At 36.9% G+C, this 24,177-nt stretch overlaps 2 protein-coding genes across 4 annotated transcripts; both read left to right on the top strand.

Annotated features, from left to right (window-relative positions):
- The first annotated feature begins 1,805 nt into the window (after positions 1-1,805).
- On the top strand, positions 1,806-3,671 carry LOC112696943 (large ribosomal subunit protein eL6z). The gene is made up of 4 exons (XM_025749904.2): positions 1,806-2,324; positions 2,525-2,631; positions 3,019-3,200; positions 3,294-3,671. The coding sequence occupies exons 1-4, from the start codon at positions 2,065-2,067 to the stop codon at positions 3,447-3,449; spliced, it is 705 nt and encodes a 234-aa protein (XP_025605689.1). The 5' UTR covers positions 1,806-2,064; the 3' UTR covers positions 3,450-3,671.
- A 153-nt stretch (positions 3,672-3,824) lies between these two features.
- LOC112696947 (uncharacterized) lies at positions 3,825-13,136 on the top strand. 3 transcript variants are annotated; one of them, XM_072197310.1, is made up of 23 exons: positions 3,825-4,121; positions 4,863-4,916; positions 5,630-5,803; positions 6,420-6,491; positions 6,794-6,849; positions 7,345-7,728; positions 8,204-8,478; positions 8,591-9,369; positions 9,570-9,647; positions 9,735-9,800; positions 9,879-9,947; positions 10,023-10,097; positions 10,171-10,224; positions 10,460-10,546; positions 10,773-10,838; positions 10,922-11,017; positions 11,118-11,183; positions 11,268-11,751; positions 11,839-11,925; positions 12,050-12,178; positions 12,269-12,403; positions 12,539-12,651; positions 12,901-13,136. In XM_072197310.1, exons 8-17 carry the CDS (start codon positions 9,125-9,127, stop codon positions 11,125-11,127), a joined length of 846 nt encoding a protein of 281 aa, XP_072053411.1. In that variant the 5' UTR covers positions 3,825-4,121; positions 4,863-4,916; positions 5,630-5,803; positions 6,420-6,491; positions 6,794-6,849; positions 7,345-7,728; positions 8,204-8,478; positions 8,591-9,124; the 3' UTR covers positions 11,128-11,183; positions 11,268-11,751; positions 11,839-11,925; positions 12,050-12,178; positions 12,269-12,403; positions 12,539-12,651; positions 12,901-13,136. The 3 variants fall into 3 exon arrangements, with proteins under 3 accessions (XP_072053411.1, XP_072053410.1, XP_072053412.1); XM_072197309.1 differs by having other exon boundaries at positions 11,268-11,925; XM_072197311.1 differs by lacking the exon at positions 6,794-6,849 and having other exon boundaries at positions 11,268-11,925.
- Positions 13,137-24,177: the final 11,041 nt, after the last annotated feature.

The following is a 24,177-nucleotide window of genomic DNA, read 5'->3' as shown; positions in this document are numbered from 1 at the left end:
CCAGAAAATTGGGCATTAGGTACCCAGTTTATTTGTTTGGACCCCTTTATATCTCTATATCTGAATAGTCCTGATGACTGACATTTGTTATTGTTCATGTTTTGTGTGTAAACAGTTGAAAAAGCCAAGTATTACTACATTGCTGGCTTTTTCCTAACTTTATCTCCAGATTCCATTCAATTAGTTGTTGAACATGCTGTTGCAAATAACAAGGTATGATATGGATAGAATGTGGTATTTCCTTTTGATTAATGATATAAGCCTCTGAATGTTGTGCTTAAAACTTCTAATTCAAAAATTTCACTTGCCATAGCATGAATTGTAATTTACACCATATCTAAGGACCACCGATTAGATGAGTGAGATTTTATATTGGGAGGATTCTTTTGCGCACTAGTTAGGAGAATTTATCATTGACCATTCCATTTTTTTTTTTTTTTGTTGTATGCAGGTCTTCACCATGAACCTTTCAGCCCCCTTAACTTGGAAACAACACTAGATCCCGTTTATGGCTTGCTCGGCAAGAAGAATCTGTTGCTAAGAGAGATCGATCTCTTACAACAGATGAATGCAACTCTGCCTAAGATTAAACCGAAAAGGTCATCTTGCAAGGTTCAGGTTTATGTTCAGTTAGCATAATACCATAGAATGATCAACATTTTCTCACTGAACTAGCTCGACATTCTTTTGAAATTGATAATCCTTTATCTCCTCACATTTCTAAATTAGAATCTAAGGTGTTAAGTGATCCTATTAACCCTCAAAGTCAAAATTTAATATTTAGATATTTTTTTACTATTTAACTTTTGAGTTTGTATTTTGATAAGATCATATGAATTTGGTTGATGATTTTTGTGTAGTGTTTTAAATTTGGAAGATATTTTAGGATGTTTATTTATTATTTTATTCTAAAACGATTTTTTTGGTTGAACCACCGGTTGAATCGGTTGGATTAATGAACCAATAAACCAGTGATTAGAGCGGTTTGATGATCTGTCCGGTTTTCAAAACCTTGGTTATTAGTTTAACGGTGGTCACTCGTTTACCTGATTGATTTAATTATAATTAAATAAAAATATAAAAATATAGTTATAAAAAAATTAAAATAAAAAATTAAAATATATGTTTTCACATATATATTAATAACAATCAAGTATTAATTTATAGATATAAATCACATAACTAATGATGCAAACATATATAATAAACTAGTAATTAATATAAAATATTTTCTTAATTTAAATGAACAAAAGAACAAAATATAGCATAATAAGTAAATTAATGTTTAACAAACTAATCAAAAACATACTTCAACTAATTTATTAAATAAATCCATAAATATGATTATATAAATAGTCTAATATTGTCCGTGTTTGTTAATACTCAATATTTTTTTTTGGTGATTATTAATACTCAATATTAAATCAACTCTTAATATTACAAGTAAATTCTAAGAATAAGACCGAGTCTCTACCTAGAAAATAAGCTCAAGTAATGATTTCCAGCAACAAATCCACCTCAGAAAGAGAAAAAGAAAAGAGGAAAAAAGAAAATAATGAATGGTATATAAGATATGGTATAGGAAGAAATTAATAATACTACGTGTACATTAAAATCAATCACTAAAATTAATTACTAGTATAAAATATATATTGAAATATAAATTTAAATTGAAAATAAATTAAATTATATATATTTATATATAAATATATTAATGGCTGATTTTAGTATACAAATAATATTTTTAGAAAAAAATTGATCTACACCATAGAATAAATAAAAATTTTTACAATTTACTCCGGATTTGAATTTATTTGAACAACAGGATTTTTTCCGGTTGAAGTATAATATAACTACATTAGTTTTTTTTGGACAAGAATTTGGGCCGAGCTACGATGCAAACAAGACAATAAAAACAAGTTGGGCCTAGTTATTGGGTTTATGTGTCTACAAGGGTAAGACACAGCGCAATATATAACCTATCATTGATGAAAGCAAAGGAAGTAGAATTAGGGTTTTGTGGGAGGAGAAGTAAGCGTTGCAGTTGAGTGAAGAACTCTAGCAATGGCGCCGAAGCAGAGAGCAGCAAGGAAGGTCGGCAGGAACCCTGAACTGGTGCGGGGGATCGGGAAGTACTCTCGGTCTCAGATGTACCACAAGAGGGGTTTGTGGGCCATAAAGGCTAAGAATGGTGGCAAGTTCCCCGTCCATGAACCCAAGCCTAAGCCCCAGGCCCTCGCTCAAAAGCCTCCTAAGTTCTATCCTGCTGAAGATGTCAAGACTCCTCTTGTCAACAAGCACAAACCCAAACCCACCAAACTCAGGTCTGTTCTTTTTTTTTTCTAATTTTCGATGTCAAATGTGATAAACAAAATTCTTGATCTGAAATGAGAATTTAGATTGGGATGGTGGCATTATTGGCTATTTAATTTTACTATTTTTATACATTAATTGACCTATCTTAGGGTTAGATTATTGATCCAATTGATCTTATATGTTTCATTTTTTTTTGTCGCGTTTTCAGGGCTAGCATTACTCCTGGGACAGTGCTGATTCTTCTTGCTGGAAGATTCAAGGGGAAGAGAGTTGTGTTCCTCAAGCAGCTTCCTTCTGGGCTGCTTCTTGTGTCTGGTAACTCTTGCTCATTATCCTCAATGAAGTTTCTGTTTATGTTATTGTCTCGGACTTATAGTGAAAAATAGTGTTTTAAATCATATTGAATATTGGCTTTCTGTTTATTCGGATTTTGCTTGATAAGCTTTCTTTTTTTTTTAATATGTGGATGATGCTTCATTTCTCCCCTATGTCACTTAATTGAATGCCGGATTATAAGTGCTATGACGTTAGTTCTTGAATTAAGTTGTCCATTGCAGTTTCAAGCTTCGGATTTCAACGCATAGACAACATTTTCTTTTTTGATATTGCTTTCCATTGTGTTGTGTATAACTTGTGTCCGAATAAGCTAGCGGATTAATGAAGTTTTTCTCTCCTCCGGTCTTATGTATCTTGTTTCCTCAGGACCCTTCAAGATTAATGGAGTTCCGTTGAGACGTGTGAATCAGTCGTATGTTATTGCCACATCAACCAAAGTAGATGTGTCTGCTTGTAACGTGGAGAAATTCGATGACAAATACTTTTCAAAGGAAGTCCAGAAAAAGAAAAAGAAGGGAGAAGGCGAGTTCTTTGAGTCCGAGAAAGAGGTTAGTTTGTATAAATTTCTTGTTTTATTTGTCTTTCTGGCACTTGCAGTTTTTATCAGCATTTGCTTATGTGCTATCTTGCTTCAAATGTAGGAGAAGAAGACCCTCCCTCAAGACAAGAAGGATGACCAGAAGACTGTTGATTCTGCTTTGATAAAAGCCATAGAGAGTGTTCCAGACTTGAAGTTTTACCTTGGTGCTAGGTTTTCTTTGAAGCAAGGCCAGAAGCCTCATGAATTAGTCTTCTAGAGGAAGGCAGAGTCTTAGAATTTCTTTTTGATATTCTGTTTTGTGTTAAGACTTGGATCTAATTGTTGTCTTTTGATAATAGACATTTGCGAATGTGTTTTTTTATGTTGTTAGTTATCAACAGATTGGTCCAGTTTTGTGGGAATTCATTTGATGAATTTTAGGCTTCAAAATTGGCATAGTAAAAGGAAGCATAGAAGATCTTCTCATTGGTTTTGAAAATTATTCTTTTTCATTTTATAGTGTTGGCCTAGATACAAAGAAAACATAGGACTTGACTTGTTGCAACAATAACGTCCTTAAGTTTAATGGAGTTTTCTTCGGTGGGGAAAGAATAATTTGGACCCTTGAAGGACCAGGTTATAAATTAAAATAATAAGAAATATATGGGTTGGTTCACAAATAAAGCAGAGTAACGGTTGAGAAAATTTGGAGGGAAGATGGGTTGGGGTCACTGGAAAGCTTCCTTTGGAACCCATAGAAGGATTGGTGCACTCTGCATATTTGTTCTAGCATCTTCTTCCTTTTTTCCCCAGCTTAAGAGCCAACACGACACATCACAACACAAAAGAGTAACCATTAATCATCTGAAACTATTTTCTTCTCTTCCTCTGAGCTCATCCTTCAACAATGGTGACCGTGATGCAGAAAATAAAGGATATCGAAGATGAGGTACCCTATGCGTTGTCTCTAATGCTTCCTTCCTTCCTTCCATTGTATTCTCAACGGAACTTGGTTGCACGCCTCGATTCGTATCCGTGAAAGTATAACATTTTTGGACTACAAACTAATCCATAAGTTGTTTTCCTCTGCAGTAGTAGGGTTACTAGCGTTTGATTACGAATTACAAAATTTTAAAGCCATATCCTAGGATCCAGTTTTAAGGTGTTATTAATACAAATGATTTATACTTAATATGATTCTTAAGAAGCTCTATGCATTTCTAGAGTTGGAATAGAAGCTGTGCTTAATTGTGATTAATGTTCCTTAATCGGAATTATTCTCGCCAGAAACTCCTATATTCTATTTTCGTTGGAGTTCATATTTCAGTTATGCAACTTCGTCTGATTAGTGATTACGTTCAATAATATTTAAGCATCAAGTAAGATGGGATTGTAATAAATTCCTTGTTACTCAGAATAAGTGAAGTTTTTATGTTTAGGCTAAAACTAAAACAACTAATACTGCAGATACCTCTAAGTTGTAATTCTGGTTGAATATGTATAGATTGAGTTTGAGAGATTGACAGCTACAATAAGGTTTCATATTATTTCTGTGCATGTGCTTTGTTTCCTTTACTCCCTGCATATGGTAATCAAGAACTGAGGAACTGTATTGATTGTTCAAAGCAGCAGCTGTATTTCCATTGTAGTTATTATTTCAAGTATGATCATTGTCATTTTTATGCTGCAGATGGAAAGAACGCAAAAGAACAAGGCTACTGCTCATCATTTGGGCTTGCTGAAGGTAAACATGTTTCTGCATTGTGTGCTTCATCGTTAGATGGGATATGGGAAAGAACGTGATCAATTTCATCCAAGCACTGGAATGATGGGGTCATGTTAAATGAGTTGGTAGATGGGATATGGGACAGAAAGTGATCAATTTCATCCAAGCACTGGAATGATTGGGTCATGTTGAATGAGTTGGTAGAATTTTGTAAGAGTAATTGCTCTAGAGATTGCATTTGGACGTGCTTCTGGTTCATGACTCATGACTCAAACCCTTTCCCTGAAATTCAATTGGAAGTTGTATTATTAGGCTAAGCTCATTCTGCTCTTGGAATAGGCCTTCTTGTTTCCACTTTCTAGCTGTTGCTGGATACAAGATTCCTACTGATTTGCATATTGATTTATTTATAATTTTGGGTGTATGTAGCTCGTACGCGTATCCGGATTTGGATAAAACATTAAAATATAAGTTGAGAATATTTGAATTGTTTTTTCATCAGCCTTGGGCTCCTATTGTTAACTTGGATACTCTGTTTGAAAGTTTTCTGATATATGATATTGAAGGCTACATGGGTGTTTTTACTTTTGCTTCTATTTGGATTTTGGAATCAACCACCAATAAGATTATTTTTTTATTAGAATTATTTTCCTTGTTATCTTTTACTTTTGTATTTCTGTGATTCTATTCTTGCTGCTAGTTGATTTAATATTGTTAAGCATTGGTACTAGGCTAAACTGGCAAAGCTGCGGAGGGAACTCCTTACTCCTTCATCAAAAGGTGCTGGAGGTGCTGGTGAAGGTTTTGATGTTACTAAAAGTGGTGATTTAAGAGTTGGTCTTGTGGTTTTCCCTTCAGTTGGCAAATCTACTCTACTGAATAAATTGACTGGGACATTTTCAGAGGTAGGAATGTATTTCTATGAATCTTATATACTGCCATCTTCACTATTTAATTTATTTATATCGCAGTGTTTCACTTCTATGAGTTCTACCATGTTTTTGAAATATTGCAAGTGATGTTTCTTTTTCTCTTTCTGAAAAATAAAATAAAATTGCATGGGATAGGTACATGTCATATCTAGGGTAAGGTTGTTGGCCTATGATATTGAGATCAAGGTTTTTTATCTGGAATCAACCCCTCTGCTTACAGGGTAAGGCTGAGTACATCTACCCTTAGGAGATCTTAATCCGTGGGGACCTTCTGGAGTGGCCCACCATTTATATCTCGAGTTCATTCTATTTTTTTTAATCATCTGATCTGATTAATTATAAAATGGTATAAATGAGCTGTTACTTATTTTAACTTCTACATTTTGCTATCATTCATGATGTTTGTCAACTATTCTTTGGTTTGGACACTATAATAGTGGTCATTGGCATCTATTCACGTGTCAACCAGATGCTCCCTTTTTTATTTTAAAAGACAGCGGGCAGCATTACAATTATGAATTATCTAATATGCTTAATAGCTTATGTGAAAGAGTTTCCTGAAGACTTTTACTTGTTTTGGTTTGTGTAGGTTGCTTCCTACGAGTTTACAACCTTAACTTGCATTCCTGGCGTGATCACGTATCGTTGAGCTAAAATTCAGGTGCCACAATATTAGAAAGCTTAATGTTGATGATGTTTTCATCTTTGCTCTTGATGAAAAATCCCTCATAAGAGGGTTTTCTACTGTTATTGATATCATATGAATGCAACTAGGTTGCGGAGCCATAGTAAATAAAACCATATTTCTTTCTCTTAGGTTTCACTTATAATACTTATCAAGGTCAAGATATTCTGCTTGTGGGCTTTAAAACTTGTGTTACTTAAAGCAAAATCTAGTTGCACTTGAACCTCTTGATTAATTAAGATCCCGTATCTTTATGATTGATTTTGTCTGCTTGCAAGTGGATCTCCCTGGAATTATTGAGGGTGCTAAAGATGGAAGGGGTAGAGGAAGACAGGTAAAATAAAATTGTTCTAATCGCAAATTTAAGTAGATTTTAGTATAATATATATCAACAAAATTTCAATGTTGATTAGCCAAATCACGTCTTTTGTAAGTAATTAACTATGTAATCAAAGGTCCTTGTGAAACTTGTAAAAAATTTTCCGTTGATCTTCTGCTGAATGCTGTGGTGATATCAATGGAAAAGATTTGGGTGTCTAGAGAACCTGTGGTTTTATATTTGGTCATATGGCAGAATTGTTTTTCAAAGATTCTTGATTCTTAATGGCAGTATTTAGAGAACTGTGTATAATTGTAAGCTATGTTTTTGTCTTTTTCTCTATTGGCAGAAACTGTCTTCAGCACCATACATGATTGTTACATATTTAGGAAGATTGATTCAGATTTCGCAAACTTCATTCCATCAAGTTTCTGCACGAGCATTGATTCTTGTATTTTAAAATATTTAATACTTAGTTGTTGTTCAACTAATATAAGTATATTCATATAGATTTGCAATTAATAACTATGATCCGCCATGCAACTTGGCACATTCACACTTCGGGAAGCGGCAAAGACACATTTTTATTTTACGGGCCTGCTACACATACAAGTTTACAAGCTTACAAGTTGGCCCAGCCCAAATAGAACTCATGCGCATGAAGAGAGATAACATGGCGCGTCAAAATCACGCGCTCAACACTCAAACGGTTACGTATGGCAGACTCTTCCACTTCTTCCACTTCTCAAAGCGCTTTGAAAACAAGGAAACCCTCCCATTTTCGAGCGAAAATCAAAGTTCAAAATATACAAATCGTTGTTCGAAACCTCCATCAAAACACCATCAAACTCTCCGTGAAGAATCTGAAGAGAAAACAAAGCAACAATACTCAACGTAAGTTCATTAAGATTCCTGTGTATTTTACTTTTCTTCTACGTCGTTCTTCTAGGGTTTACTATTATTCTTGCTTTTTTGTTACACTGTTCTAAGTTCTACGTCGCTCTTCTAAGTTCTACGTCCTTCTACGTTGTTGTTCTAAGTTCTCCTACTATTGTTGTTGATTTTTGGGGGTTTATTCCGTAGATTGGGGGGTGTATACTGCTTAACCTTGTAATGTGGCTTGATATTGAAGAATGGTTGAGTGATATCTGACTAATATCTATATGGATGTATCTGAATAATATCTATGGGTGTATCTTACTGTTATCAATGGGTGTATCTTGCTGATATCTTTGGGTGTATCTGACTCATATATATGGGTGTATCTTACTGTTATCAATGGGTGTATCTTATTGTTATTAATGGGTGTATCTGACTCATATATATGGGTGTATCTTACTGATATCTTTGGGTGTATTTTTCGTTTCAGATAAAATGGCAGCAAGAAACCAAACAAAAGACCTTAAGTGTGCCACACATCTCCTGAGTGATAAGTTCAGAAACATGACTGAGGAGAAGAAGGCGATTGTGAGGGATCTCGGATTCGGTAGGTTGATGCACATCCCACCACTAAGGGTGGATCACCAACTCTTAAGGGAGCTGGCAAACAACTTCAAACTTGGGGAGAACAGACTGAAGACAGGATATGGTTCTTTCCAAATAACACCAAAAAAATAGGTCATGCGCTTGGCATCAATGCAACAGGTAACTAGCTTAAAATTATAGGTGTATATTAAGTTGTTGCTTGGGTGTATTTAAGTTGATGCTTGGGTGTATTTGAACCGACTTGGATACTTTGTTGTCTTCCTTTTTTTAGGAGATCTATTTCCTGAGAAGGTTGAGTATAAGAAACTTTCTGATGATGACAAAATAATTTATAGAAGATTCCAAGGTAAGACCCTCAAAAGTCTTACCGATGAAATGATGGAAATAGGCATTGGCAACGAAGAGGAACGCCTGATGTTCAAGAGGATATTCATCCTCTACATACAGATGGCGTTCCTTTTACCAACAACGATAAACAAAATATCGCCCGTGCACCTGGCCCCAATTTTTAAGATGGACGGCATATCGGAGAGAAACTGGGGGGGGGGCATGTTTTGACCTTCATGGTCAAGGGCATCACAGACTACCAGGAGAAGAAGAAGAAGGCAATTAATGGCTTCCTCTTAACCCTGATGATAATCTACTTTCATCTTTCAAAAAACAAAGGCAAGAACAGGGCTGAAAGACCACCAAAGCCCTGGATTGCCAACTGGACTAAGGAGCAGTTGGTGGAAAGAATGACTGCAGAAAGAGAGGAAATTTTGGTAAGTAAACATAATAAGTTGGGTGTATTTTATTTACCTGAATGCTGCTAACTAAAATATCTCATGTTTCAGGGGATTGTGAAGATGGCAGAGACAAGAGAAAAAATGAAAAAAAAGAAAAAAAGAAAAAAAAACAAGAAATAAAAAAAACAAAAAAAAGGAAGGCGAGTCCAACATCGTCTTCGGAGACAGAAACTACTGATAGTGACACTTCTACCTCTGAGTCTGAGGCTCAAGAAGACTCAGAGGATTCAGGAAGAAAACACCCCAGCAAAAAGGGGAAAAAGTAAGTACCATACTTGGGTGTAATTTCTTTTTCGAGTTGGGTGTATTTTGTTTGATAACGTTGGGTGTATGTAGTTTATTAAGCAGGGTGTGTTTCGTTTGCTGCGTTGGGTGTATATTGTATATTCAGTTGGGCGTATCTCGTGAATTTATTTGGGTGTATTTTTAGTATGTTCTAAATGACAATTGTTTGCCTTCAAGAATGGACTCCAGAAAAAGAAAGCAGAGGCAAGAGGAGTCAGATTCTGATTCAGAATCTGAATCTGAACCAAGTGATGAGTAATGTCCTGAAATTATTACTCCTTTCTTTTGGCTTCATTACAAAGATTTCGTGTATTAACTGAAGTTTCTATTATTAACTTATAGGAGCGAAGAATCATCACCTGCGGAGAAGGAGAAGAAAAAGAAAAAAATAAAAACAACACCAAAAAAGTAAGCACTTCTTTGGATAATATTCTGTGATAAAATTAATTTTTTATTTCTGATTGGTACTCTTTTTTTTCCACCCAGAACACAACAAAAAAAGAAAAAAGTTGTTGTGGAGGATTCACCTCCTGAAGAAGATCAATACTTTGACGGGTACAGTACCTCGTAAGCTATATTACGGTCTATCATCATAATTATTTTTGTTAACATCTTATTTTATGAATGTAGTGAGAGATATGAAATATCAAGTGACGAACTCGATGAATGGCTAAGGGAAAACGTTGATAAATCTGCTGCAGAGGGGTATGTCTTGCTGGGTTGTGTATTTGAGATTTTGGTGTGTTTTGTTTGGTAATAATTGTATCTTGTTTCGCAGGGAGAACCAAGCTGAACTGCGATCGACAGAAGGTCGCTATGTGTCCTCTCAAACGTAAGAAGCTTTATTATTTAATAAAATCTTGTTATCATGATTTAGATGTATTTTGTGGAACCATTTGGGTGTATTTTGTGGATCAAGTTGGGTGTATGTTGTTTACTAAGTTGGGATATTTCGTTTGTTTTGTTGGGTGTATATTGTCCATTCAGTTGGTTGTATCTTGTGCATTTATTTGGGTGTATTTTATACCTGTATCTTATTTTGTCTGAATAACATGAAATCTGTTTAGACTACCGGCTGTGAACTTGGGAAGTGATGATCCTTCCTCTCAAGGACGCACAGAACAGAGTAGAGTAAACCAGCCGTCACAGAGCATGTAATTTCTCTTTCAAATAACCGTTACTTTTGTTCTTCTATTACCTTCTACTTCTAATTCTGTATATATTTTTTTTAGAAAAAAAGCCCTTTATTATTTTATTCGAGAAAAAAAAGGCAGAAAAAAAAAGCAAAAACTGCAAGTATGTAAGTTCTCAAAAAACAAAGCTTGTCTTCTTTTTGAATTGTTCGGGTGTATTTTTTGACCTTCTTTGGGTGTATTTTAGGTTGATTCCGACTGATTCGAATATGATGGTTGTGAGGGAACAAACACCATCGGAAGCGCTTGCAGTGTGAGTTTTCCAAGAATATTTCAACCTTATAACCTTATTATTTTCAAATACGTTGTTAACCTTTCATTTTTCTTCTTGTTTAGAGTCCCGATCCAGGTTTTTATGCCGGCATCCCAAACAACCATTGAGACAGATTTTGAACCAACACCTATGCTACGGATTGAAGGGACTATAGAAACGTAAGAAATAGTATTGGGTGTATATTTGCTAACAGTTTGGGTGTATATTGTTCCTGATCAATTTTTTTTACGCCATGATTAATTTTGTGTAACTGTGCAGCACTCTTTAACCCCCCAAACAACTTCAAGAAACCACACCCAAGCTTCCCCCAGCTCCAACTAAAATGTAAGTTCATCAGACTAAAATCAATCTTTGCTTATCATCCGTATATTCTTATTCTTACTCTTATTCTTATACATCATGACGCAGTCATCCAGCCGCAGAAGATGCTGCTGCCCTGTTGATGATGGCACGGACAGCAATCTATGTTCCTAAAACAGATCCAGGAATGCCATCATTCAGCCTTGGATTAACTGATTCAAGCCAGGAGGGGGCATCAACGCAGGAGACAGAAAGGGAAAAATCTCCAGAAACTGCAAGTATGCTAGAACAATTAGACAATTTGGTCCAAAAATTAGCAAGCAATGCGGTGAAGGGAAAAGACAAAAGTCCACAAATTCAGAGGGAGACTGGGGGAGAAAGTTCTGCAAAGTTTGAAACTCCTGGGGGAATAAATCAAATTCCAGATTATATGAAACAAAAGTGCTACATCTGGGGGACGAGACTGAAGGAAGACGCAGATGGCGATACTAACGAGTATGAGGAGATGTGCACTCTGATTGGCCAAGGAGAATACATTTTGATGAGAATGCACCTTGCATCCCTCTAGGCAAAAAGTGATATAGAATCTCAAGTAATATTAGAATAACATTAATGTTTTTACACCAAAGTCAACTGCAATGTTTATTAATGTAAAATTGATTTCGGCATATATTTCTAGATTGTATCTGCCATCTGCTTCATCCTCAACCATAAAAATGAAAAGAGGTTTCAGGAACAAATATACTGTCTCCCCCCCAATATTGTGGTAAGTGTTACTTCTACGAACTTTGGGTGTATTTTCTGTATTAATTTGGGTGTATTTTTTAGGTTCGATTGGGTGTAAGTTGTGTATTTTCAGAATTTCATTTCTTGTTTCGCAATTCTTGCAGAGCATGGCACTTTCGGATCACCCAAAGGGGGAATTCATATCACCGAAAACGAAAAAGGAATTCAGGGTGGAAGCCTACCCGAGTTTCATTCACTTCATAGATAGAAAAAAATTAACTTCACATCCATATGTAAGTTTTCGTTTGCTAAATTTGTTAGTACGCTTATTTACTTATATACCAAATAAAATAACACACTGTTGAAATGTGGCAATCCTTCAGATTTTTGCTCCTGTTTGCCACTCGGGGCATTGGTGGTTATGGCTGATAAATACAACAAAGCGGAAATGTCAAATACTTGACCCGCTACACAAAAAAGCTCCAAGCGATGAGAGAAAAGACATTAATAAATTCACTGTAAGTGGCCTCTGTCTTCTTTACTTTAATAGATAGGTCTATTTTGTTAGTTGTGTTGGGTGTATATTGTCCATTCAGTTGGGTGTATCTTGTCCATTTATTCGGGTGTATTACTGATTTGTTTTGGTATTTAAGGGATATGTATTTTCAAGATTGATAACATATGCCGGCGGGGAACCTCTGGCAAAAGGGGAGAACGAGAAGAAAATTAAAGCATCATATGTTAAAATATCAGGCCAAAAAACAAGGTATAAATTTGTGACTCTGAACATTAAACTTTCCTAAATGAGATTTGTAATTTATTTTCTTCGTTTTTAGCTATGACTGCGCTATCTACGTTATGAAGTGGCTTGAGTTAATTGAGCCGAAAAACATCAAAAAGGGGAAGTACGAATGGGATAATTGGCCACATGTAACTGTCTTTAGAACTATATAACTCTGTATTACTTTACTGAATTAATATTGCTGTTTAAACAGAATATACTTTTTAATTGTAGGAGGAGGTGGACCACTATAGAGTGGAGTATGCTTCCCGGATACTATTCAGTGAGATGAATAAACAGAGAGATTGGGCAATTAGAGAGAGTAGTGCTATAAGGCTGTCGAAGCCATCCTCTGTATTATTGAGTCCGTTTTGTCAGATTAATTCTGCTGATATAGAAACTGGGTAATCCAACTGCTGGGTAGTTTGTAAATTGAACAAATGATGTAAATATTTGCCATTTATCAACAACTTCTATTCCATGCATATTTTTTCCCATAGTTAAACTATCTGTGCTGGTAAACTGTCTGTGATGTATCCAAAAGCTGTATTACAGGTGCTAAAATATGAAGCAAAAAATCAAGGCATATATAAACGCAAATTGTAAACTGTTACACCCAACGCAAGTCTAATAATACACCCAAGATTGCATAAAATATACACCCTACTGTCTGTGCTGTATTCAAAATGTATGAATTACATGTACTAAAATATGAAGAAAAACATCAAATGAAATATACACCCATAACCTGCGAATTTTTACAGCTTTTGTTCTATATGTATCTATATATGTGTCTATGTAAATTGTGAATTAACAAAAATACACCCAAAAGAACAGTGCTTTTACACCCATATTTTATAAAACTATACACCCAAAGAGTTATCCCCTGCTGCTGGTACTCTGAATTGATAATTCATAACGTGTACTTGATATTGGCTGGAATTTGAATGCGCCGCTGATGCAGCATCAAACAGGTTTATCTGAATATAACACTCACACATTAGCTAAACTATTAACGAGAAAAATAAACTCAATCGCCACAAATTTAAAGAACATTACTTTTACCTCACTTAAAACTTTCGTCTTCTTCTTCTTTGTGGCATTTGCAATCTGTTTCTCCAGCTTTGAACCTAGCCTATTTTTTGGACGTCCTCTTGTTCGAATCCTTGGCGGGCTTTGAAGCTCGTTAACGGATTCCAAGTTGGCGTCTTCGTGGGATAAAGAAGATGTCCCCTTCCTTTTGGCTTTTAATGCTTCCATCTCGGCCATGACGTTATCGTACGCACGATGCATAATTGCAGTCAGCTCCTCCGATTCGGAGGCAAATTCTCAAATATTTTGCGAACGAAAAACCAATTGGTCGAACCTCTTGCTTCTTGGCTCCATCAGTGGCTCGTCGTGGCTGCTCTTGATGTGTGTGTGTCGCCTCTTTACCTTCTTGCTCCATCATTCCAGTATATATCTAGGTGACACTTGGCTTACTTGTTCGAAGCTTAACACGCTTAGTGCGTGACGGCACAGTATCCCTCTCGACTCGAATAATAAGCATTGGCATTTTACCTCGGCTGCAACTGAGTCGTAGGTAACCGCGAACTTGTTGAATATTGAGCTGGAAACTTGTTCTCCGACTTCGTATATTGAATAGCCTAGAGCGGAATTCTTTAATCTGGTGATGCAATTCGCCTTTCCTTTGAATTGCGCTTGTACTTCCCAAAACTTTGCATGAGTGTACGCATCTTGAAACTGAGCTTCAATGGAGGATTTGGTTGCACACGGTACGACCGTATGAAAATCTACAGCATCTGATTCTCTCTCTGCTTGCTCCCTGCTTCCGAGGCAATTATCGTATTATTTGACGAACTGAATAAGCGAGCTGTTCCGGGTGATGTACTTGTTAAAAAATGAATGCATGCTCTCGCTCCTTTGTGTGCTTCTCATCCCTGCCCAGAAGTGGTGATCCAGATAGATAGGAACCCATATGTGACGGTCTTCGTACAGATCTGCATAATACACCCAAACACAAACTGTAAAATACACCCGAGAGAACATAGAATTTACACCTCTACTGCAGATTTTAAAAACACATTACCTGAAAGCCACTTGTTGTCCGCAAGACCAAAATTCAGCAGAAAATCGTTCCAATTCCTATCGAATGAGTCTTTGCTATGAAAGTTCCAAACAACATGACTCATTTCTTGTTCGATATCGGCATGTCCCTTGTACCCGTTTAATTTGCTTGGAATCTTCTTCATGATGTGCCAAATACACCAGCGGTGAACTGTTGTTGGCATACAGGCCTCTAAAGCCCTTTTCATTGATGCGCACTGATCGGTGCGAAACCCTTTCAGAGCGTTTCCTCCCGTGCAACGAAGCCAGCATTGAAATAACCATTTGAATGATTCAATTTCTTCGTTCTTCATCAAAGAGCATCCGAGAAGTGTTGACTGGCCGTGGTGATTCATGATGAGCGGATAATTTATACGCTTTTTGGCATTGTTTTTATATAGTTTTTAGTAAGTTTAAGCTACTTTTAGGGATGTTCTCACTAGTTTTTATGTTAAATTCATATTTCTGGACTTTACTATGAGTTTGTGTGTTTTTCTGTGATTTCAGGTAAATTCTGACTGAAATTGAGGGATCTGAGCAAAACTCTGAAGAAGGCTGACAAAAAGGACTGCTGATGCTGTTGGAATCTGACCTCCCTGCACTCGAAATGGATTTTCTGGAGCTACAGAACTCCAATTGGCGCGCTCTCAACAGCGTTGGAAAGTAGACATCCAGGGCTTTCCAGCAATAGATAATAGTCCATACTTTATTCGAAGAATGACGACGTAACTTGGCGTTAAACGCCAAGTTCATGCTGCTGTCTGGAGTTAAACGCCAGAAAAACGTCATGATCCGGAGTTGAACGCCCAAAACACGTCATAACCTGGAGTTTGACGCCAAGAAATGCCTCTACTCGTGGATTGATCAAGCTCAGCCCAAGCATACACCAAGTGGGCCCCGGAAGTGGATTTATGCATCAATTACTTACTCATGTAAACCCTAGTAGCTAGTCTAGTATATATAGGACATTTATCTATTGTATTAGACATCCTGGATTGTAATTTGGAATCCTGTGATCACGTTAGAGAGGGCTGGCCATTCGGCCATGCCTGAACTCCTGGCTTATGTATTTTCAACGGTGGAGTTTCTGCACACCATAGATTAGGGGTGTGGAGCTCTGCTGTACCTCAAGTATTAATGAAATTCTATTTTCTTTTATTCAAATCTCTCTTATTCTTATTCCAAGATATTCATTCGTACCCAAGAACATGATGAATGTTATGAGTCAGATTACCCTCATTATCATTCTCACTTATGAACGCGCGTGATTGACAACCACTTCCGTTCTACATGCAACAGAGCTTGAATGCGTATCTCTTAGATTCCCCAACAGAATCTTCGTGGTATAAGCTAGATAGATGGCGGCATTTATGAGGATCCGGAAAGTCTCACCTTGTCTGTGGTATTCCGAGTAGGATCCTGGGAATCCGGAAAGTCTAACATTGTCTGTGGTATTCCGAGTAGGATTCCGGTAATGAATGACTGTGACGTGCTTCAAACCTATAACCTGCTGGGCGTTAGTGACAGACGCAAAAGAGGGATTCTATTCCAGTAGGGGAGGGAACCAACCGGTGATTAGCCGTACTGTGACAGAGTGCGTGAGCATTAGTTTTCACTGCGAGGATGGGATGTAGCCATCATCCATGGGTGATGCCTCCAGACTGGTTAGCTGTGCGAGTGACAGCCGCATAGGATATTTCCCCGAGAGGAAGAAAGTAGCCACAGTTGATGGTGAACCCCTATACAAAGCTTGCCATGGAAAGGAGTAAGAAGGATTGAGTAGAAGCAGTAGGAGAGCAGGCGTCCTTGGGCCATACAGCATCACCATTCGCTTATCTGAAATTCACATCAATGAATCTGCATAAGTGTTCTATCCCTTTTATTATTCCTTTTTATTATTAATTATTCCAAAAAACCATAAACCAATTTAATCTGCCTAACTGAGATTTACAAGGTGACCATAGCTTGCTTCATACCAACAATCTCTGTGGATTCGACCCTTACTCACGTAAGGTTTATTACTTGGACGACCCAGTACACTTGCTGGTTAGTTGAACGGAGTTGTGAGAATAAACAGTGCCCTAAGAATAAATATATGCTAAAGCTCAAAAGATAGAAATCACAATTTCGTCCACCAAGTTTTTGGCGCCGTTGCCGGGGATTGTTCGAGTATGGACAACTGACGGTTCATCTTGTTGCTCAGATTAGGTAATTTTCTTTCCAAAAATCTTTTTCAAAAATTTTTCTTTTATTTTTCGTTTTTCCAAAAATATTTTCGAAAAAAAAAGTAATAAAAATACAAAAAAATTAGAAAATCATAAAAATCAAAAATATTTTGTGTTCTTGTTTGAGTCTTGTGTTAATTTTTAAGTGTGGTGTCAATTGCATGCTTTTAAAAATTTTCTTACATTTTTTCGAAAATCTCATGCATTCATAGTGTTCTTCATGATCTTCAAGTTGTTCTTGACAAGTCTTCTTGTTTGATCTTGATGATTTATTGTTTTGTGTTGTTTGTTGTTTTTCATGTGCATTTTTGCATTCATATTTTTCATGCATTGAAGATTTCTAAGTTTGGTGTCTTGCATGTTTTCTTTGCATTAAAAATTTTTCAAAATTATGTTCTTGATGTTCATCATGATCTTCAAAGTGTTCTTGGTGTTCATCTTGACATTCATAGCATTCTTGCATGCATTCATTGTTTTGATCTAAAAATTTCATGCATTGAATATTTTTGTTGTTTTTTCTCTTTCATAAATTAAAAATTCAAAAATCAAAAAAATATCTTTTCCTTATTTTCCTCTAAATTTTCGAAATTTTGGGTTGACTTGGTCAAAAATTTTCAAAATTTGTTGTTTCTTACAAGTCAAGTCAAAATTTCAATTTTAAAAATCTTATCTTTTCAAAATCTTTTTCAAAAATCATATCTTTTTCATTTTTTTTATATAATTTTCGAAAATTTCAAATTTATTTTTCAAAATATTTTCAAAAATCTTTTTCTTATCTTTTTATCAAATTTTCAAAAATTAACTAACAAGTAATGTGATTGGTTCAAAAATTTGAAGTTTGTTACTTTCTTGTTAAGAAAGGTTCAATCTTTAAGTTCTAGAATCTTATCTTGTAGTTTCTTGTTAGTTAAGTAATTTTAAAAATTAAATCTTTTTCAAATATCTTTTTCAAATATATCTTTTTATCTTTTATCTTATCTTTTTTTCAAAAATTTTATCTTTTTCAAAATTTGATTTCAAAATATCTTATCTTTTTCTTATCTTCTTATCTTTTTCAAAATTTGATTTCAAATCTTTTTCAATCAACTAACTAACTCTTTGTTTGTTTCTTATCTTTTTCAAAACCACCTAACTACTTTTCCCTCTCTAATTTTCGAAAATTCTCCCTCTCTTTTTCAAAAATTCTTTTTGTTTTAAATTTTAATTTAAATTATACTTTGTCTTCAATTTTCGAAAACACTAACCTCTTTTCAAAAATTATTTTCGAATTTTTTTCCCTCTCTTCTCTTCTTCTATTTAATTAATTAATTACTAACACTTCTCTTCACCCCCTATCCTTACTCTTTATACAGACTATTCATTCTTTTTCATTCTTCTCCCCTTTCTCTTTCTACTAACATAAAGGAATCTCTATACTGTGACATAGAGGATTCCTCTTTCTTTTCTTGTTTTCTTCTCTTTCATATGAGCAGGAACAGGAAAAAGGGCACTCTTGTTGAAGCTGATCCAGAACCTGAAAGGACTCTGAAGAGAAAATTAAGAGAAGCTAAATTACAACAATCCAGAAACAACCTTTCAGAAATTTTCGAATAAGAGAAAGACATGGCAGCCGAAAATAATAATAATAATAATGCAAGGAGAATGCTTGGTGACTTTACAAAGCCAACGTCCAAGTTTAATGGAAGAAGCATCTCCATTCCTGCCATTGGAGCCAATAATTTTGAGCTTAAGCCTCAACTAGTTGCCTTGATGCAACAAACTGCAAGTTTTATGGACTTCCATCTGAAGATCCCTATCAGTTTTTAACTAAATTCTTGCAGGTCTGTGATACTGTAAAGACTAATGGAGTTGATCCTGAAGTCTACAGACTCATGCTTTTCCCTTTTGCTGTAAGAGACAGAGCTAGAATATGGTTGGATTCACAACCTAAGGACAGCTTGGACTCATGGGATAAGCTTGTCACTGCTTTCTTGGATAAGTTCTTCCCTCCTCAAAAGCTGAGCAAGCTGAGAGTGGATGTTCAAACCTTCAAGCAAAAGGATGGTGAATCCCTCTATGAAGCTTGGGAAAGATACAAGCAGTTGACCAAGAGATGTCCATCTGACATGTTTTCAGAATGGACCATATTAGATATATTCTATTATGGTCTCTCTGAATTTTCGAAAATGTCATTGGACCATTCTGCAGGTGGATCTATTCACCTGAAGAAAACGCCTGAAGAGGCTCAAGAACTCATTGACATGGTTGCAAACAACCAGTTCATGTACACCTCTGAGAGGAATTCCGTGAACAATGGGATATCTCAGAAGAAAGAAGTTCTTGAAATTGATGCTCTGAATGCCATATTGGCTCAGAACAAAATGCTGACTCAACAGGTCAACATTATCTCTCAAAATCTGAATGGATTGCAACATGCATCCAACAGCACTAGAGAGGCAGCTTCTGAAGAAGCTTATGATCCTGAGAACCCTGCCATGGCAGAAGTTAATTACATGGGTGAACCTTATGGAAACACCTATAATCCATCATGGAGAAATCAACCAAATTTCTCTTGGAAGGATCAACAAAAGCCTCAACAAGGCTTTAACAATGGTGGACGCAACAGGCTAAGTAATAGTAAGCCATATCCATCATCTTCTCAGCAACAGACAGAGAACTCTAAACAAAACAATTCTAATTTAGCCAATATAGTCTCTGATCTGTCAAAGGCCACTTTCAGTTTCATGAATGAAACAAGATCCTCCATTAGAAATCTGGAAGCACAGGTGGGACAGCTGAGTAAGAAAGTCATTGAAACTCCTCCCAGTATTCTCCCAAGCAATACAGAAGAGAAGCCAAAAGGAGAGTGCAAGGCCATTGATTTAATCAAAGTGGCCGAATGCATAGGGGAGGACGAGGACGAAAATCCTAGTGAGGAAGACCTCCTGGGATGTCCTTCAAGCAAGAAGGAGTTTCCTATTAAGGATCCTGAGGAATCTGAGGCTCATACAGAGACCATAGAGATTCCATTAAATCTCCTTCTGCCATTCATGAGCTCTGAAGAATATTCATCCTCTGAAGAGGATGAAGATGTAACTGGAGAGCAAGTTGCTCAATACTTAGAAGCTATCATGAAGCTGAATGCCAAGCTGTTTGGTAATGAGACTTGGGAAAGTGAACCTCCCTTGCTCATTAGTGAACTAGATACTTGGATTCAGAAAACTCTACCTCAAAAGAAACAAGATCCTGGCAAGTTCTTAATACCTTGCACCATTGGCACCATGAGCTTTGAAAAAGCTCTATGTGATCTTGGGTCAGGAATAAATCTTATGCCACTCTCTGTAATGGAGAAGCTGGGAATCATTGAGGTACAACCTGCCTTGTTCTCATTACAATTGGCAGACAAGTCCATGAGACAAGCTTATGGAATAGTAGAGGACGTGCTAGTAAAGGTTGAAGGCCTTTACATCCCTGCTGATTTCATAATCCTAGACACTAGGAAGGAAGATGATGAATGCATCATCCTAGGAAGACCTTTCCTAGCCACAGCAGAAGCTGTGATAGATGTCAACAGAGGAGAGTTAGCCCTTCAATTGAATGGGGAATACCTTGTGTTTCAAGCACATGGCCATCCCTCTGTGACAAAGGAGAGTAAGCATGAAGAGCTTCTCTCAGTTCAGAGTCAAGAAGAACCCACACAGTCAAACTCTAAGTTTGGTGTTGTGAGGCCACAACCAAACTCTAAGTTTGGTGTTCAAACCCCATATCCAAACTCTAAGTTTGGTGTTGGGACTACACACAAAAATTGACCTGATCACCTTGTGGCTCCATGAGAGCCACTGTCAAGCTATTGACATTAAAGAAGCGCTTGTTGGGAGGCAACCCAATTTTATTTATCTAATTTTATTTTATTTTGTTTCTTTGTTATTTTTGTGTTTAATTAGGTACATGATCATAAGGAGTCACAAAAAAATCAAAAAAATTAAAAACAGAGTCAAAAACAGAAGAAAAAAAATTTTTCACCCTGGAGGACGCACGGGCTGGCGTTCAACGCCCAGAAGGTGCATCTGGCCGGCGTTCAACGCCAGAACAGAGCACCATTCTGGCGCTGAACGCCAGAAACAAGCAACAACCTGGCGTTTAACGCCAGGATGTGCACACAGAGGACAATCTGGCGCTGAACGCCAGAAACAAGCATGAAACTGGCGTTCAACGCCAGAAACATGCATCACATGGGCGTTGAACGCCCAGAACATGCACCAATGGGCGTTTGAACGCCAGAATGATGCATGTAGGCAATTTACATGCCTATATGGTGAAGGAATGGTATTTCTTTTCACCTCAGGATCTGTGGACCCCACAGGATCCCCACCTCAGGATCTGTGGACCCCACAGGATCCCCACCTACCATATTCCCACCTTACCTTCTAATCCTATTTTTGTGATTTGAATTCCACATGTCACAATTCCCAATCTTCTTCATCAATCACCTCAAATTCCTCTTCCCAATTACCCCATTCACCATTCACATCAACCTCCTCTTCCCCATACACCCCACCTACCTCTACAATTCAACTTCTCTTTCCCACCCAATCCCACCCACATAGCCGAACCTACTTCTCCCCCTTTCTCCCATATTCTCTTCTTCTTCTTCTACTTTTCTTTTCTTTCTTGCTCGAGGGCGAGCAATATTTTAAGTTTGGTGTGGTAAAAGCATAGCTTTTTTCTTTTCCATTACCATTAATGGCACCTAAGGCCAGAGAAACCTCAAAAGGAAGACAAAAGCTTCCACCTCTGAGTCTTGGGAGATGAAAAAAATATAAGCCGTCATAGCTCAGTGGTAGAACATATGGCTGCAATTCAAGAGATCCTTGAGATACCTCAGGGAATAAATGGTCCTCCACACAACTATTGGGAGCAACTATGGATAGGAGTACCAAAATCACTAGGAATCATTCAACAGAAGCAAGGAAGAGACATAGAGGAGCTCAAAAAAAGCACCATTGGACCTTCAAGAAGGCCCCACCCTCACTCAGGTGGATTCATTCCTTGCTCTTATTTCTTTCTATTTTCGGTTTTTAATATTGTGTTTATCTATGTTTTGTGTCTTTACTTCATGATCATTAGTGTGTAACCATGCCTTAAAGCTATGAATAAAATCCATTAGTCCTTCACCTCTCTTAAATGAAAAATGTTTTAATTCAAAAGAACAAGAAGTACATGAATTTTCGAATTCATCCTTGAATTTAATTTAATTATATTGATGTGGTGACAATACTTTTTGTTTTCTGAATGAATGCTTGAACAGTGCATATTTTTGATCTTGTTGTTTATGAGTGTTAAAATTGTTGGCTCTTGAAAGAATGATGAACAAAGAGAAATGTTATTGATGAACTGAAAAATTCATGAATTGATTCTTGAAGCAAGAAAAAGCAGTGAAAAGCAAAAGCTTGTGCGAAAAAAAAAAATATGGCAAAAAAATAGAAAGAAAAAGCAAGCAGAAAAAGCCAATAGCCCTTAAAACCAAAAGGCAAGGGTAGCAAGGATCCAAGGCTTTGAGCATCAATGGATAGGAGGGCCCAAGGAAGTTAAATCCAGGCCTAAGCGGCTAAATCAAGCTGTCCCTAACCATGTGCTTGTGTCATGAAGGTCCAAGTGAAAAGCTTGAGACTGAGTGGTTAAAGTCGTGATCCAAAAGAGTGTGCTTAAGAGCTCTGGACACCACTAACTGGGGACTCTAGCAAAGCTGAGTCACAATCTGAAAAGGTTCACCCAGTCATGTGTCTGTGGCATTTGTGTATCCGGTGGTAATACTGGAAGACAAAGTGCTTAGGGCCACGGCCAAGACTCATAAGTAGCTGTGTTCAAGAATCAACATGCTTAACTAGGAGAGTCAATAACACTATCCAAAATTCTAAATTCCTAGAGAAGCCAATCACTCTAAACTACAAAGGAAAAAGTGAGATGCCAAAACTGTTCAGAAGCAAAAAGCTACAAGTCCCGCTCATGTAATTAAATTAATATTCATTGATATTTTGGACTTTATAGTATATTCTCTTCTTTTATCCTATTTGATTTCCAGTTGCTTGGGGACAAGCAACAATTTAAGTTTGGTGTTGTGATGAGCGGATAATTTATACGCTTTTTGGCATTGTTTTTATATAGTTTTTAGTAAGTTTAAGCTACTTTTAGGGATGTTCTCACTAGTTTTTATGTTAAATTCACATTTCTGGACTTTACTATGAGTTTGTGTGTTTTTCTGTGATTTCAGATAAATTCTGACTGAAATTGAGGGATCTGAGCAAAACTCTGAAGAAGGCTGACAAAAAGGACTGCTGATGCTGTTGGAATCTGACCTCCCTGCACTCGAAATGGATTTTCTGGAGCTACAGAACTCCAATTGGCGCGCTCTCAACGGCGTTGGAAAGTAGACATCCAGGGCTTTCCAGCAATAGATAATAGTCCATACTTTATTCGAAGAATGACGACGTAACTTGGCGTTAAACGCCAAGTTCATGCTGCTGTCTGGAGTTAAACGCCAGAAAAATGTCATGATCCGGAGTTGAACGCCCAAAACACGTCATAACCTGGAGTTTGACGCCAAGAAATGCCTCTACTCGTGGATTGATCAAGCTCAGCCCAAGCATACACCAAGTGGGCCCCGGAAGTGGATTTATGCATCAATTACTTACTCATGTAAACCCTAGTAGCTAGTCTAGTATATATAGGACATTTATCTATTGTATTAGACATCCTGGATTGTAATTTGGAATCCTGTGATCACGTTAGAGAGGGCTGGCCATTCGGCCATGCCTGAACTCCTGGCTTATGTATTTTCAACGGTGGAGTTTCTGCACACCATAGATTAGGGGTGTGGAGCTCTGCTGTACCTCAAGTATTAATGAAATTCTATTTTCTTTTATTCAAATCTCTCTTATTCTTATTCCAAGATATTCATTCGTACCCAAGAACATGATGAATGTTATGAGTCAGATTACCCTCATTATCATTCTCACTTATGAACGCGCGTGATTGACAACCACTTCCGTTCTACATGCAACAGAGCTTGAATGCGTATCTCTTAGATTCCCCAACAGAATCTTCGTGGTATAAGCTAGATAGATGGCGGCATTTATGAGGATCCGGAAAGTCTCACCTTGTCTGTGGTATTCCGAGTAGGATCCTGGGAATCCGAAAAGTC

Source organism: Arachis hypogaea, chromosome 6, assembly GCF_003086295.3.
Source record: "Arachis hypogaea cultivar Tifrunner chromosome 6, arahy.Tifrunner.gnm2.J5K5, whole genome shotgun sequence".
NCBI classification, from domain to species: Eukaryota; Viridiplantae; Streptophyta; class Magnoliopsida; order Fabales; family Fabaceae; genus Arachis; species Arachis hypogaea.
This window is presented reverse-complemented; position numbering and strand designations above follow the sequence as displayed.

Coding starts and splice junctions, on each gene's coding strand:
- LOC112696943 (XM_025749904.2), top strand. CDS start 2,065: ATGGCGCCGAAGCAGAGAGCAGCAAGGAAGGTCGGCAGGAACCCTGAA. Junction 2,325..2,524: donor CCCAAACCCACCAAACTCAG/GTCTGTTCTTTT, acceptor TCGCGTTTTCAG/GGCTAGCATTACTCCTGGGA. Junction 2,632..3,018: donor TGGGCTGCTTCTTGTGTCTG/GTAACTCTTGCT, acceptor TTGTTTCCTCAG/GACCCTTCAAGATTAATGGA.
- LOC112696947 (XM_072197311.1), top strand. CDS start 9,125: ATGCTGCTAACTAAAATATCTCATGTTTCAGGGGATTGTGAAGATGGC. Junction 9,801..9,878: donor ATAAAAACAACACCAAAAAA/GTAAGCACTTCT, acceptor TTTTCCACCCAG/AACACAACAAAAAAAGAAAA. Junction 9,948..10,022: donor GAAGATCAATACTTTGACGG/GTACAGTACCTC, acceptor TTATGAATGTAG/TGAGAGATATGAAATATCAA.